Consider the following 16367-nt stretch of genomic DNA (forward strand, 5'->3'; position numbering starts at 1 on the left):
CACAGCCAGGGTTGCAGGGTATTCTTGGGTGCTCAAGTGTTCTGGTAAATTGAAAACAATACAAACATTTCATGTTAATAACCTATTCTCATAAAATACATTTAATGTAAAAACTAATGGACAAAACTTAATTTTATTATTGACAACCAAAGAACATTTGCCAGGAGTCTTCAAGCTGGAATGTAAAAAGAATAGACTTGGAGCCTAGAAAACCTAGAGCAAAGAAAACTTTTACTACCTGGGGAAAGGCAAGTAAATTATTTAACCTTTAAAAGCTTATTGCTCAAGAAATGTACTCACTACCTTACTTATGTAACTGTAATCCTTCTGAAATTAACCATGACAAGAAAATTAAAATTAAAAACAAATTTTTAAAAAAGCTTATTGTGGGCTGGGAAGGTGGCTCAGTGGTAGAGCGCTTGCCTTGCATGCATGAGCTCTTGGGTTCAGTTCCTCAGCACCACATAAACAGAAAAAGCCGGAAGTGGTGCTATGGCTCAAGTGGTAGAGCGCTGGCCTTGAGCTGAAGAGCTGAAGGACAGCGCCTAGGCCCAGAGTTAAGGCCCCATGACTGACAAAAAAAAAAAAAAAGCTTATTGTAAAGTAGTAAGATTAATACCTTCACTGTATATTTGTTTTGAAACTATGTGTTATATCTAACATAAATTAATGAAACCATTATTAATACTATCATGTCATTGCTATCTAGTGGTATAACTAAATTTGTAGTTCTGAATAAACATCAAATATGGCTATTACTGAGTATAATATTTAATTGATTTTTCTTTACTTATATGCATATTAAGCAAAATTTTGAAATGCCTTTATCCAGACAATTTTTGGAAACTTATCACATATACTGATATATTCCACAAATCCTTGAAATAATGATTAGCTTATATAACCTACTTGCTGTGATTTTAATAAGTGTTATCTCATAACCAGTCTTCCAGGAGTAACAGTTCAGTGTAAGTGTTAGACAGAAAGAAACATTTTGGTCAAGATAGACTGATGGGTAATAGACTACAATTTAAGTATCAAATCATATTTAAATGATTTGTTGCTTTCTTTCCTGTGGATCTCCTTGAATCTAGTTATATATTTCTATGTTAATAACTGACTATTTTCTTTACCTGTAAAAAAAAAGGATCATTGCTAAGGCTCCATAAAATTTCAAGTAATGAAACTTATTTAAAAAAATGCACATGTGGTAACTGGCCTTTCTTAGTCTACTTTACTCTTCAACTTTGTTAGATAAACCTTTAATTATTAAAAAAAAAATACTTCCCAAGCTTGTTCCTTTTCCTAGGAAATACCTAAGTAATAAAATGATAGTGTGTGCTTTGGAAGGGAACATTATTTAACTACATCACATTAATTAATAATTTAATATTAATAACTTAATAGTTAATATTAATAATTTTTCAAATAATGATTTTAAAATATAAGTGAATTTACATAACTCATTAGTGTGGAAATGGTCTTTGGTGGCGAATCAAAGATTACATATTTTATCTATTTACTTAGTATACGCACACATATACAATAGATTGGTTGTTTATACATTTTTCTTAAAATTATTCAAATTAAATTTGATCTTAAATTCAGACATATATGGATATCTTTCATTTTATTTTTATATATATTTTTGGATATTTCATTTATATAAAAACCAAAGGCTTAAAATGTTCAATGTATTTGGTGAACTTTCTCACTCTTCAAATTTATGATTAAAAAAAGAAGCTATCTTCTATTTCTTGAAAATAAAACTTCATAACTAGAAAGAAAATCACTTCTGATATTATATTTCTTATTTACTTGTGCTTGTTAGGCTATTATATCATCTAAATTCAACTGACTAACTTTAAGTTTTAACTCTAGGAGGCAGCAGAATAATAATGTAGTAATTAAGAGCTAATGTTCCTGAGTGAGAATATTATTGGCTAAATAAATTATCATGTTTTCTTGGGCCAGTTGCTTCTGTGAATATCTCGGTTTTCATCTGTTAAGATATGGAAAACCTTACAATTTTCTTAGGATTACTACAAGTACTAAACACAAAAATATAGGTATATGCACAATATTTGACACATAGCAAATGTAGTAGCAAATTATGGCAATGATGATGTGGCAGTGGTAATGATCAGACAATAGTTGTTTTTGTCAATTCCAGGAGTATATTAGCTAAAAATATATTTGATAGAAATATCCAACACTAAAAATAATATGACTGAAGCTAAAATAAAAATTATATCTCTACACATATCTAAAAGATTTGTTCCAAAAATATTCTTCTAAAACAAAACTAAACTCTTTTTTTTTTTTTTGTCGGTCCTGGGGCTTGAACTCTGGGCCTGAGCGCTGTCCCTCAGCTCTTCAGCTCAAGGATAGCCCTCTACCACTTGAGCTACAGCGCCACTTCCAAAACTAAACTCTTAAAGCCAAGTGTGCCTCTGATTTCCAATTACTTCTGGCGTCACCATCCTCATTTGGTCCGATTTTTCCATATTCTATAACCTTACAAGGAAATATGGATTCCCAACTAAAGGACAAGACTAAATTCTTCTCAATAGGAAATATGTATATGCCTTTTCTGGACTGGTGTAGACTATGCCTCATTTTAAATGTATACTCCAATACCTTCCCCCAAATATCCTCCAAATATTCTGATTGGTTCTTGTCTTATTTGCTTCATCTTCATTTCTGTATCTTAACTACATAACTAACTTCTTTCTTTCTTTCTTTCTTTCTTTCTTTCTTTCTTTCTTTCTTTCTTTCTTTCTTTCTTTCTTTTCTTTCTTTCTTTCTTTCTCTCTCTCTCTTTCTTCCTTTTTCTTGCTTTCCTTTCTTTCTTTGTTCCTTCCTTCCTTTCTTTTTTCTCCTCTCTCCTCCCTTCCCTTCCCATCCCCTTCTCCTTTATCTCCCCCCTTCCCTTCCCTTCTCTTTGCTTCCCTTCCTTCCCCACCCCCCTCTTGCTCTCTCTTTTTTCTATTTTCCTTTTGGTGTGGTCCTGGGGCTTGAACTAGGGGCCTGGCCACTCTCCCTGAGCTTTTTGTGCATTCTACCACTTAAGCCACAGCTCCACTTCCAGCTTTTGTTTTTGGTGTTTAATTGGGGATGAGTCACATGGACTTTCCTGCCAGGGCTGGCTTTGAATTGATCTCAGCTTCCTGTAGCTAGGGTTATAGGCATGAGCCACCATGCCCAGTTCTACTTACTTAACTTTAAATTTCAGTAGTCAAAACTAAACTCTGCCTAATGTAGACTTTAACATTGTAGGTCTGTCATAACTTTCAATCCTGTACTTGTGATTCTTTGATGCACATAAGCTAATTTACAGTTTAAGTGTTCGTATAGTTTGTTACACATTTGTGAGTACAGTGTGCATTGCATATATCTTTAAATGAGTTCCCAAAAAAATTTGTTTGTTGAGCTAAAATTTTAGAATTGTAAAATTTAAGGAAAGATAAGAGCTCTCAGATTATAACTATGTAATTTATCACATACTATATCTTTTTATAGGGATCTGTAGGAATATATTTGTATGTGTGTAAATGTGTTAATGCTTAATTTTAAAGCCTATAAAATTACAAACTATGCTTTCTTATGTTCATATCTATCTTAAACCTAAAAGTCAGATTTAAGTGTCTGCTGCTTAGCCATCTTTTGAATAAGTTAAAGATAGCTTCCCTCTTAAGGACTTTTCAGAAATGTATTTTCAAAATGTTTAGAAGTATCCTTAACAATTAGCAGCTTCTTTTCCAGTGCCTAAGCCATAAAACCATTAAACTCATATTGAATGGAGTGTGTTGTATACAGAAAGAAAAGTTCTAATTTAATGATATTCTGCTATCTCCGGAAGTCCTGCACCAAAAACACTTTCCTGTTAACTTCTAAGCAACTGAGCATGTTTGCCAAAGGGACAGCTCAGACTTGCACTACACAAAGATATGTGATAATCTGAATGGGAAATCTGGAAAGTGAGAAAGAATATAAAAATATTTGAATAAAGAAAATTTGGAAAACTATACTTTGAACATGTCAAGAATAAAACATCTTCACATTTACTATCCCCCAGAAAAGTAATAATTAATTAAAGCAATGTTTCAGTATATTTTCACACTTAATAAGTATACCAAAGTTGTAAATGTTAGCTATAAAATAAACTATATTATTATACAAAAGAAAATAAATTACTATTATAAGAAAGTTATAAACTATGAGTGTGAATAAGTGAATTCATTCAAGAAATAACTGTTGTTACTTTGGCACTCCACAGTAAATGTTTTAATTAGAATACACTAGGAAACAGCTGTAAGATGAACAATAAATGATGTGCTCACTGTTCTCTTACAGGAAAAAAAACAACAAAGAAGATTCAAGATCTCAACTGAAAATTGCTCTGACTGAAGATCATTAAAATCTTGGAAAAGAATGAAGTAAAGCCTTTCCCGACAACACTTTGACGATTTGTACATTACCTACCATGTAGATCACGAATAAGAAAAGTTTACAGGAAATTATTATTCTTTAGCATGTTCTAGACTCTGAAGAGTCCCTACATGGTTTGGAAAATTAATATTCTTCCTATGTATCTAAGTTTAATGGAAAGTAAGTTTATTTGCAAACTTACATTGAAAAGAAGATTACCGTTAAAATTTTTAGGATGATACGCTTGAGAAAAACATAAAATTGAATTTCTAAAAGTTTTATTTACTCCAGTATTCTCACTTGAAATTCTTAGTTTACTTCCCAGTTTGATTTTCCTTCAGCATCTCAAATCTATTTGATAGATCTTTGTACATGAACTCTGAAAAAAGATGACAGTGGACTATGAGAGTTTCCTTAAGTATAGCTTGTTCTCAATTTAATAAGTCTCAACAGAAATCAAGGCTAATTAATATAAGGAATTGATCAGTACAAACGAGTGTGCAGTAAAAGTCCAATATTGAAGAAAATAGGGTTGATGTTATCAAGAAATACTTAGAAGTTACCTTCAAATCATATTCAGAGAGAAAACACTGGGTATTGTTTTTAAAAATAAAATCCTAGAATAAACAATCTTTGGTAGCTAAAGGAGTCTGAAGTTCTGAGCATAATTCTTGGTATCAGTCTGGATGTGGAGGAGAGAACAAAGGCAGAAGAAATTCCTTAATAGTCAATCATATGAGCAAGAGTAGGCTCTCCTTCCTTCCATTAGGTTTTTATAGCATATTATAATTTAGAGTATTTGTAGTACTTTGATTGCACCACAATTGCAACATTTTCTTTTTAATGATCTACTTCCAAATAATTTTGTCTCTGTCCTATTTAAAGTTCTTACAGTGCCTAATTTTAATGCCACACTGCAAAAAAAGTTATATTTGTGAGAGAAAATTTTGGCTAGATAGGACCTCTAAAGAGAATATTTGTGTAATTATGGTTTATACTTTAGAGAGTGAAGAGAGAAAAAGCCATAGACACTTAAGTATTTTTTAGACTTACGCTTGTGATATTCTGCAATGAAATTCTAGGTCAAGAGATTACTGGTAGCTACATGCTCAAAGGAAAGTGTTCTGAGGCACTGCAAAGCCTACTGAATATATAATGCCTCTACCTGGAAAGGAATCAAGGAACTAAAATTTTTACTGGAGATCACAGAATCAAGTTTTCATTTTGGACGGTCCTTAGGCATGATGACATCTATAGTTAGCACAATTACAAAGCTAGCTATAATAATTACATGTGTATTTTCTACTTAGTTAAATCATCTATGCAGATTATTCTATTTAATCCTTCCAACACTTTTGAGGTAGGCTCTGTGATAGTTAAAGCCAGATGAAATGGTGTCCTGTAACCAAGCAGAAAACCCTCTTCATAAGATCTAATAATTCTTGAAGGCACAGTTAACATGTCAATTCCTTTGTAAAGTCATCCTCTATTTCTTCAAGGACAATTAATCACTGCTTTAAGTGCTTATAAAATCAAACCTTCATAACTGTTTTTGTAATGTGGTATCATTTTTTTTGTCAGTCCTGGGGCTTGAATTCAGGGCCTGGACACTGTCCCTGAGCTTCTTTTGCTCAAGGCTAGCACTCTACCACTTGAACCACAGTGCCACTTCTGGCTTTTTCTGTGTATGTGGTACCGAGGAATCAAATCCAGGAATCAAATCCACCTTCTCAGCCCCATCATGTGTATTTTTTTGTTTTGTCTACTATTATTTATGCTGTCTCTCTAACTACCCACACACCTTTGTAGATTATAAACTCCCTGAAGATACCTTTTATTCATTTTTTTGTATTCCTGTTATTTAGATCAGTGCTTGGCATATAATAGGAAATCAATGAACAATTAATAAATCAAGATGAATAGAATAGTTTATCTTTATCTGGATAACATACTGAAGTATTAGCCTCTGCATGAAGCATCAAATCAGAGTACAAGGCACTGTCATAATATAGTTTAATCACATAATTACATCACTATCTATGAGGAATGTGTACAGTGGTATTGTGGTAAATATTTAACAACTTTTTAAGAGTGGGGAGGATTTGTTTGCTTGCTTGATTGTTTTTGTTGCCTGTAGTGGGGCTTGAATTTAGGGTTTTGTACTTTTGTTCACTGGCTTCCTTGCTCAAGGCTGGTGCTTTATCAGTTGAGCCATGCATCTAGGCCATTGGAGCTTCTAATTAACAGACTTTCTACTTTCTGAATTATAAAAATTGCCACCATGGCAGATTTTAGTTTACCAAGTGCTCATTCTTAAGTGAAATATAGTACAAGGTGTGGGGTTTACAAACACAGCCATTATTGCACTAAGAATTCTCGAGACAATGTGCAAAGGAAAATAAAGTATATATAATTTAGTTGTCCAGAGAATTCTTTGAAATGTGCAACAGCAATAACAACTTAAGGTCAAAAAACCATAATCAGAGTAAAGGTAGCATTAGCATTTATCTAAAAACTATCTAAAAACATAATTTTTCCTGGAGAATTTGTAGACGATTATGACTTGCCAAAAGGTTTGTCTTTGTGGAAACACTATGTCAATTAGTGATCAGCATATCTTTAAGAAGTATCATTATTTATTTACTTCTTCTTCTTCTTTTTTTTTTTTTGCTAGTCCTGGGTCTTGACCTCAGGGCCTGGGCACTGTCCCACAGCTTCTTTTGTTCAAGGTTAACACTCTAACACTTGAGCCACAGTACTACTTCTGGCTTTTTCTGTTTATGTGGTACTGAGGAATTGAACCCAGGGCTTCACATATGCTAGGCAAGCACTCTACCACTAAGCCATCTTCCCAGCCCTATTTATTTACTTCTATTGATTACTCACAATTTTCAGAGACAGGACCTATGTTAGTTCTGCAACGAAAGTCTAGGTTTAGAAATCTCAGACTGCCACACAGAATTTATGCTATTTCCTTTAACAAAAATATGTTTACCATTTATTCTCCAGAATCAGTAACTTTTCACCCATTCTAACCTACCATTCACTAAAACTGTCCTAAAACCAAAAATCTATTTCACCACTCAATGAAATCTTTGGTTTTCTTTTTTCTCTCTTATTGATACCCCCATGTAATGGCATCTCTGATACTGTTACTCGTAGTTTTTTTTTTTCTATATCCCAGACTGTTCCTTCTTAATCTCTTCCTAGCCTAACTTTCCCTAATTAGATTCCATTTTCCTTTTTTTAATTATTTTTATTTTTGGTGAACATACTGTACAGAGGGGTTACAATTACATGGGCAAGATAATGAGTACATTTCTTTTATCAAGCATTGCAGCCTCCTCCTTTGTTTACCCTTCACATCCCTTCCCAGCCTCCACTTTCCTTAAATACTATCTTAAACCCTCTTTTATTTTCATTGTACACATTGTACACACAGAAGTGGGAATCTCTAACTGAAGTTTATATAAGGTCCACAAATTATCTGGATATTACTGGACAGACAGGAATGCTTCCAGTCTACCTCACTACTGGATATAACTAGACAGACAGGAGTGCTTCCAGTCTACCTCACTACTGGCTACCTGTGGCCATCTGCCTAGTTTTGTATGGCTCATGACTGATGTTAAGCAATGGCCCTTGGTCAAAAAAGTTCACCATCCTCTGCTCATTTTAATTATCACATAATGAATAAGTGATAGTTATCTTTTTTCCTTACCTCTCTCCCAAGCTTTAGACCTATATTCATACGTGCTAACAGGATATCTCTGAAGTATGGTTGGCAAGTCCATCAAAATCAATATGGTTAAAACCAAATTCATAGCTCATCCTGTCTCTATAGTCCCTAACTTCCTGCACTATCAGGCTCAGAATCCATGGTATCCAAAGATAAATTGGAGGTTATCTTTGACTTCTTCCCCAATATCTTCCATTTTAATCAGTTCAGGCAATTTTGCTTACTCATGTAATGGAAACAAAAATCACCTCAATATCACCTCAGCCAACTGAGAGTTGTGAGTTCTTGGTCTTTCATGTTGGTAATCAGAATATGTAATATCTACTTATCTAGGGAAGCTACTTGTGGCTGCCTACCCAATATGCTTTATCCTTCCCTGTCCTTTTACTAAAATAATCCAAACTTTCTTTTTTGGCCTAAAACCAAGAGCAAAATAAAACAACTTCATTTTTCAGGATCCTTTGTAATTAGGGTGATCATTAGTCAATTTTTACCGTTGAGCAGGAATTGAGAACAAGAGTTGAGGAGAGCAACAACTTTTCTAACTCAGTGGGCTGGCTTGGCTGGCCTTCCTTCTTATTCTGATAATTTAAGTAAGAACTTCTCAGTGCGGTAGCCATGCTGTGAAAATGGACCTGCAATGCAGAAGGCTTGGTGCTGTAAGTACTAATACAAGTGTTGGGCTTCTGTTTGGATTTCTTTTACATGGAAAAAAGAAAGTCTCTTATTTAGACAATTTTGTCATTTTTTTGTTATGAATAACTAAATGTAAGTCTGTCTGATACACTACTGTTCTTTGTATCAGAGAAAATATTAGGTTGGCTTATTTACTACAGGCTGGCTAACACTAAACCTGACTTGAAAATTTATGTTCATTCAAACTTCATATTTTTAACCTTTGTTAGTTTTTATAATTTTATTATTTTATACTTGACACAATAGAAAAAAGTTTTGAACCAAGGAAAATAACCCTTGACCATAACAGTAATAATAATTAATATTTGAATATTTTATTAACAACTTTCACATATTTTGTTATTTTCTTTTTCCCAGCATCTGATAAAATTACTTTTAAACATTTATGACTATATAAAACATGAACACTTAGCCATTCATCAGTTTAGATGTAGCTATATAAATTCAGTGATTTTATTTATTTCCAATAGTCTTAGTCTAAAATTTACTGCCAAAAAAGCCTTAAGTTGAGCCATGGCTAAAGTTGTAGAGTGCTAGCCTTGAGCACAAAAATTCAAGGATACTCACAGTATACACAATACTCATGACATAAACTAGTATTGTGCACCCAAAAATGTCTTGATCATTAAAATGTAATATTCTTTACTTCCTCCTTTGTTAGATCTCATAACTCCACTTACACCTAATTAAAATAGCTTAAAGAAATTCTTGTTGGGCACCAGTGGCTCAAACCTTGCTATTCAGGAAGCTGAGATCCAGAACTTTGCAGTTTGACACAACTCAGGCAGAAGTTGGTTAGATTTCATCTCCAAAAATATAGCCAACAAAATGCAGGGCTGGAAGTGTAACTCAATTTGAGATCCTGAGCTCAAACTTCAGTCCTGCCAAAAAATGGTTACTAAAAGAAATTTTGAACTGGGCTGGGAATGTGGCTTGGTGGTAGAGTGCTTGCCTAACATGCATGAAGCCCTGGGTTTGATTCCTCTGCACCACATAAGCAGAAAAGCCAGAAGTGGCACTGTGGTTCAAGTGGTAGAATGCTAGCCTTGAGCAAATGAAGCTCAGGAATAGTGCCCAGGCCCTGAGTTCAAGCCACAGGATTGGCAAAAAAACCAACAGAATAACTTTTGAACTCCTAATAATAATATTAATAATATGTATTTTGTTTTAATAACAGTAATAAACCAAATTCAATTAAATGATGTAAGGAAAAATATCTAAGAAAATGAAGATGATAACAGAAATTCTTAAATATTTTTCAAGGATTATAAGTTTCCTGTTTTGTTTTGTTTTTTGCCAGTCGTGGTGCCAGAACTCTGAGCCTGGGCACTATCCCTCAGCTCTTCAGCTCAAGGCTAGCGCTCTACCACTTGAGCCACAGCACCACTTCCAGCTTTTTCTGTTAATGTGGTGCTGAGGAATTGAATTGAGGGCCTCATGCATGCAAGGCAAGCACTCTACCACTGAGCCACCTTCCCAGCCCCAGAGTTATAAGTTTTATAAAATGAAAACAACCCTATAAGATTTGTTGTTTAGCTCTAGATCTCCTATATAACACAATAATGTGGGGTTTTGCTTTGAAATGATAATATCTATCCTTAAAGTCTGAGATACAAGCACATAATAAATTTGAACACTTAATAATTTCAAGGGGCCCTTGCTTTATATGTTTCTGTCTTGGCTAATTTGCACTCAGTGAAAGAAATCTAGAGGTTTCATATGACTGATCATCTTACAACTTTTAAAAAGAAAATTGTCTTGCCTTCGAATGGTAATCTTGTTCCAGTCTGGGGTCTGATCCAGCTACCTGTTTGTATTTGTTAATTTTCATTTGGCGATTTCTCTCCTCTATATCCATAGCACCTATTGAGTAGAAAAAAATCCATAAAATTAATGTTCAGTTCAGTTTTTTTTCTGAGTCCTACTTATAGGAGGTATAAAAGAAGAAATGCTACACTGATATATTACTTTGATTCAAAGTAGTATATATAAATTAAATGTCATGTGTTTTTTAGATTTATTTAAAGTATACAATGTAGTAAATAAAAGCATGACTAATTACTATGTTAAGTGATTTTAACTGAATAAAATATATATGACCTGAAAGAGAAGAAAACAAATCCTCCAAACTAGATGGAAAACACTTTCTGGAATTACCAATGTGCAAAAAGAATGTCTTTGATAACACAAAAATTTGACTAATAATAAAAGGATTTAGACTTATAACTCATCATATTTACTTGCATAAATATTTTAAGTCTATTGAGTTAAAGATGAAATTAGAAGCTAAATCATAAAATTAAGCTACATATTAAGACAGGTTGTCTCAGCATACTTGTGGATCTGGTTATCAGGAACTTTTGAAGTTAAATTTTCTAGAAAGGATCAAGAAAAATGCTTTACAATAACATTTTGTACAAGATACTATGCCAGTAAAGGCATAAAATATTACTGAAATGAATTTAGAAAGAAAATAGAATGGAAAGAGGTGGGAGGTGAAATGGTAAGCATAGTATAAAATGAGGTCAATGCTCCCTGAACTGGTGCTACCTCAAAAAAATGATCAAGTATGGCTTTAAAATCTTTCACTGGAATGGGAACTAAATTTTATGAATAAGTCCTATCAAACAGAGTAAAAGTTTAAAATACACTATTTATTAGGTAACTTCATAGGAATACTATATTTCTCTTATATATAGAAAATGGAAAAAAAGAAAATCTAAATCATACAGTACAAATTTATACAGTGTGCAAAATGGCTTGGTAGGCAGCCATAAAGCATGCTATCATGTAAATTCACAACACTATGTATAGATAGGAATATAAGCAAAAACATCTATGTCCCTTACTTAAGATACATAGACCAATGTATATCTATTGAATAAGTATTTTTAGTTCTTACTTGATTTTAAAAAATAGTATAAAAGAAAATGAGATTTAAAATTGTAGCAGAATAATTAAAGTTACAGTATACTATCCTGGGTCATATTTTAATGTTAATGTTTTAATTTTTAAAATATTACTTTTGATCTACACAATTTGTTGTACATTAGCTATATTAGTTAAAAACAAACTGTATATGAAAACAAGTTAATGAATGTAAGACAAAACAGAAGAAAATAAAAAGATTAAGATAATCCTGAAGAAAAGTATGTTTGAAGAGCTTATATTATATGCAAGTGCATATGGAAAATAGTATACATATCTACTAGTCTATGAAACTTCAAGTATGGAATTGTTTGAACTTTAAGAGATACTATCAGAAAAAGGATTTATTTTCTCCAATGACAAAGGAATTAGCAAGCAGAACATCAAAAAGAATTAGCATTGAAAGACAAATATAGTATGTAAAGTGTGTTCAAAAGACTTTGAACATTGAAAGACAAATACAGTACGTAAAGTGTGTTTGAAAGTTTCTAAAAGAAAAAAAAAAGTAATGTTGCTATCATATTATATGGCAAAATACTTCGTTAAATATGTATAGCACCAGTTTATAAGGAAATTTAGGAACATATAGACTCAGACACATAGATATACACATATGTGAATGATACACATTTTCTAATATTTATTATTTGCTATTTACTGGATAGCAACCTCCTATCCAGCTACATTAACTTCTGATTCAGAAATAGAGATGTGATGCACTGGCAGTAGTTGGTTCATCTTTTCTGTAAAGAGTTCAGTAGTAAATATTGTAGACCTTTTGAACCATATACAAACTTACTCTGATACAAGTTGGACACTGCATTTCAAAAGCAGCTACAATGCACATAAAATTGAGTGGCTGTGATTCAATAACAAATGCACAGCACAAATCATCCTGAATGGAGAAATCTGAAAGTCTTGCCTTTACTATGAAGCACAAGAAAAGGGTTTCCCCTTTCACTTCTCTTATTCAACTCAACACTTGAAATTTTATCAGAACTATGAGGCAAGTAAAATAAAAGGGATACAAATAGCAAAGGAAGAAACCAAACTATCTATATTTGCAAGAATAGATTCATAGGGTCTATATGTAGAAAATTCAAAATACTCTGCAAAAATCCTTCTAGAACTGAATAAAAATTCAGCAAAGTAGCAAAATAAAAAATCACCAAGAGTGAATTCCTTGAGAAAGAAACCCATTCACAAAAGCCCTAATAAAATAAAATAACTTGAAATAAACAACTCGGGGTGAAAGACTTTTACAATAAAAAAATTCAAAACACTGAAGACTAGAAGATGCAAAACCTTCCTACATTGGACTGGGAGAATCAGTGCAGTTCAAATGGCTAGATACACTGTAATCAAAAGCTGCTTTTTTGAATGGCAACTCCTTTGCACAACTAATTAAAAATAATAAAAATATTAATGTAAGTAAATAAAATAAATGACAATAGTAACAAAAGCTATCTACTGATGCTGTGCATACCTCATCAAAACACTAATGATACTCCTTGTAGGACTAGAAACAAAATCCAATTTAAATAGCTAAATCAATCCTGAGAAAAAAGATCAATGTAGAAGGCATCAGAATACCTAAAAATTTTAAAATATTACACATCATAAGAATAACAAAAAATAAAAATCATGATAATGGAATAACAGCAGTCATATAACCAGCGAAACAGGATGAAAGACAAAAAAAAAATAAGCCAACACATCTACAAAACTGATTATTGACAAAGGAACCAAAAAGATACAAAGAAGAAAGTACAGCCTCCTCAACAAATGGTGCTAGAAAAATTGTTAACTTGGAGAAGATTCAAACAAGACTCATTTCTCACTTTGTAAAACAAACAACGTCAACAAAAAAAGATTACAATAGATCAAAGCTCTTAATGAAATACACAAAAATTGAAACTGCTAGGAAAAAAGCAGAAGCTATTCAAGATATTGCTGTAGGTAAATATTTTCTGAATAGGATTCCAATAGCCTAAATAGATATAAAAGCCAAGAATGGACAAATAGAAATCATTAAATTAAAAAGAAAAGTCTGCACAACAAAGGAGACAACAACAAAATAGAAAAAGAACTTACAGAATGGAGAAAAAAATCTCTGCAGGCTATTCATCTGACAGAGAATTGCTATCCAGAATAAATAAAGTCAACATGCATATAAAAAAGATATCTGTAAAACCATGTACTTTGTGGCCCTATTCATAATAGATAAAGTATGAAATCAGCATAGATGCTTGTTAAGAAATGAATGGATAAGTTGTTGGAGGATTTAGTTTTTTGAGTTCTAAGTATATTTTAGATATGAGGCCCTTGTCTGTTGTGTGGCTAGTGAAGATCTCCCAATCCTTGGGCTTTCTATTGATCTTATTAGCTATGTCCTTTGCCATGCAAAAACTCTGCAGTTTCATGCAATCCCATGTGTCCAACCTTTCTTTGATTTGTTGTGTTTCTGGGTCTTTATTAAGAAAATTTTAGCCTGTGCCAAGGAGCGCCAGAGTTTCTCCTCCCTGTAATGTTTTCAGAGTGTCTGCTTTGACTTCGAAGTCTTTGATCCATTTGGAGTTGATTCTGGTGTACGGTGATATATGAGGAGAGCTTTAGTTTTCTACAGGTGTTTAACCAATTTTGCCAGCACCTTTTACTGAAGAGGCTGTCTTTCTTCTATTCTATTTTTTTAGCTCCCTTATGGAAGATTAAGTGGCTATGGGTCTGTGGGTTCATTTGGTCCTCAGATCTGTTCTTGTGCCAGTATCAAGCTGTTTTAATTACTATGGTTTTGTAGTAGAGTTTGAAATTTGGTATTGATATTTTTCCAGCACTGTTCTTTCTGGATTGTATTTGCTATCTGGGGTCTTTGTTGTTCCATATGAATGTTTGGATTGCTTCTTCTATTTCATTGAAAAAATGAGGGGGAGATATTGATAGGTATCATATTGAATTTGTAGATAGCTTTTGGCAGTATTGCCATTTTCACGATGTTAATCCTCCTATTCTGGGAGCATGGGAGGTTTTTCCACATCCTTAGTTCTGCTTTAATTTCCTTTTTCAGGTTTTTAAGATTTTCATCATAGAGGTCCTTCACTTCTTTAGTTAACTCCTAGGTATTTTATTTTTGTGGGGCTATTACAAAAGGATTAAAGAAAATATTGTATATATAAACAATGAAGCATTATCCAACCAAAAAGAATGATGATATAATTTGGAGGAAAATAGTTGGAATTGGAGGATGTCATGTTAAGTAATATAAGCTAGACATAGAAAGTCAAGTATCATGTTTTCATTCATACAGAGAGAGATAGAGAGGGAGAGAGAGATGAACTGAAAGTAGAAGAGGGAATACTAAGGGAATATTATGGAAGGGGAAGGGAAAGAAGATCAACAAATCAGTGGGAGGCAGGGATAAAAGGGAAAAAGGAATATGGGCATGACTAAAGGTTGATACATGCACATATGGAAAGAAACAGTGATATCCATTATTTTGTGTGTTTAGTATGCATTAATGGCTGTTTCCTTGAAAAGAAAACCTTATTTAAAAGTGTCATGCAAGATTCAACATACTGTCACTTCTAAAAGTGATCTTTTCCTTACTAATGGTTTTTAAATTACACAAGAATTAGTTATTTAAAATTACATTATTATATTTAACATAACTAGAATATGAAAGAATATTAATCTATACTTGTTTATGAGCAAATGAAAGTAGAGTGATACACTTAAATACATCAATTTAAATTCCAATCCTAAACAAATCTCTTATCTCCAGATCCAGTCATCACTTATATACAGTAACAAAGGTAAAAATCCTTGACCAAAAAAATCTTTAATCAACAAAATTTCACTCACAAATGTGAGTAAATACACCTTTTAATGTGTAAATTTAACTTTTCCTAGAAGAATAATCTGTGATAATAAGCATCTTATTGGGCTGACAAGAATCTTCTCTTCTTTTTCTATATCTATACAACCTTTTCACACTACAAAAACACTCCACAAAGTATTATCCTTAGAGAAGAATGCCTCATATTGATAAACAAATCCATCATAAAGAACTCCACCAGAAACAAACTTTTTCTTTATTGGTCGTTGCTCAGTAACTAGGAAAATAATTCAGAAATAATATTTTGGTTTCATCAGAACATTTTTTTTCTTCTTGGGATGAAAAACAAGTTTGAATTAAACATGATTGAATTAAACATGTCAATGGTAGAGGAATGGACTGCATAATTACCAAACTGTTTTCTAACTATTCTATCCTAAACTTATTTCCTAAAAGGAAAACAAGATGATTAAGTAGATTGTTTCACCTGTTCTCAGCCCTCAGGCACTAATGAGCCACAGTAAAAATGTCTAATACACGGCCCTGACAATTCTATAATAAAGAGGAATCACTTGACCACAAGCACTGATTAGTTTACATATTTGTTTGCTACTTTCTTACTCAACTACTCTCATGTAAATTTATCTAGTAGCATCTAAAGTCCATATTCTTATGTGTGATAAATTATCCTTATTGAAGATCTTTTAGTGGCTTGATTTCATTTTATGGTTAAAGTAGGTT

The 16367-nt window shown here is 32.7% G+C and overlaps 1 protein-coding gene across 33 annotated transcripts in view; it reads right to left on the reverse strand.

The window, feature by feature from the left end:
* Nucleotides 1-16367, reverse strand: part of Rims2 (regulating synaptic membrane exocytosis 2) — a 418336-nt gene that overhangs the window by 103749 nt on the left and 298220 nt on the right. For 12 of the 33 annotated variants that reach the window (XM_042673019.1, XM_042673018.1, XM_042673020.1 and 9 more), the window contains one exon: nucleotides 10629-10729. The exons of the other annotated variants lie outside the window; for them this stretch is intronic. In XM_042673019.1, coding sequence (XP_042528953.1) covers nucleotides 10629-10729 — 101 coding nt within the window. The remainder of the gene's footprint in view (nucleotides 1-10628; nucleotides 10730-16367) is intronic. 33 annotated transcript variants of the gene reach the window in all.

Source organism: Dipodomys spectabilis, unplaced genomic scaffold, assembly GCF_019054845.1.
Source record: "Dipodomys spectabilis isolate Male_0828 unplaced genomic scaffold, ASM1905484v1 ptg000783l, whole genome shotgun sequence".
Lineage (NCBI taxonomy): Eukaryota > Metazoa > Chordata > Mammalia > Rodentia > Heteromyidae > Dipodomys > Dipodomys spectabilis.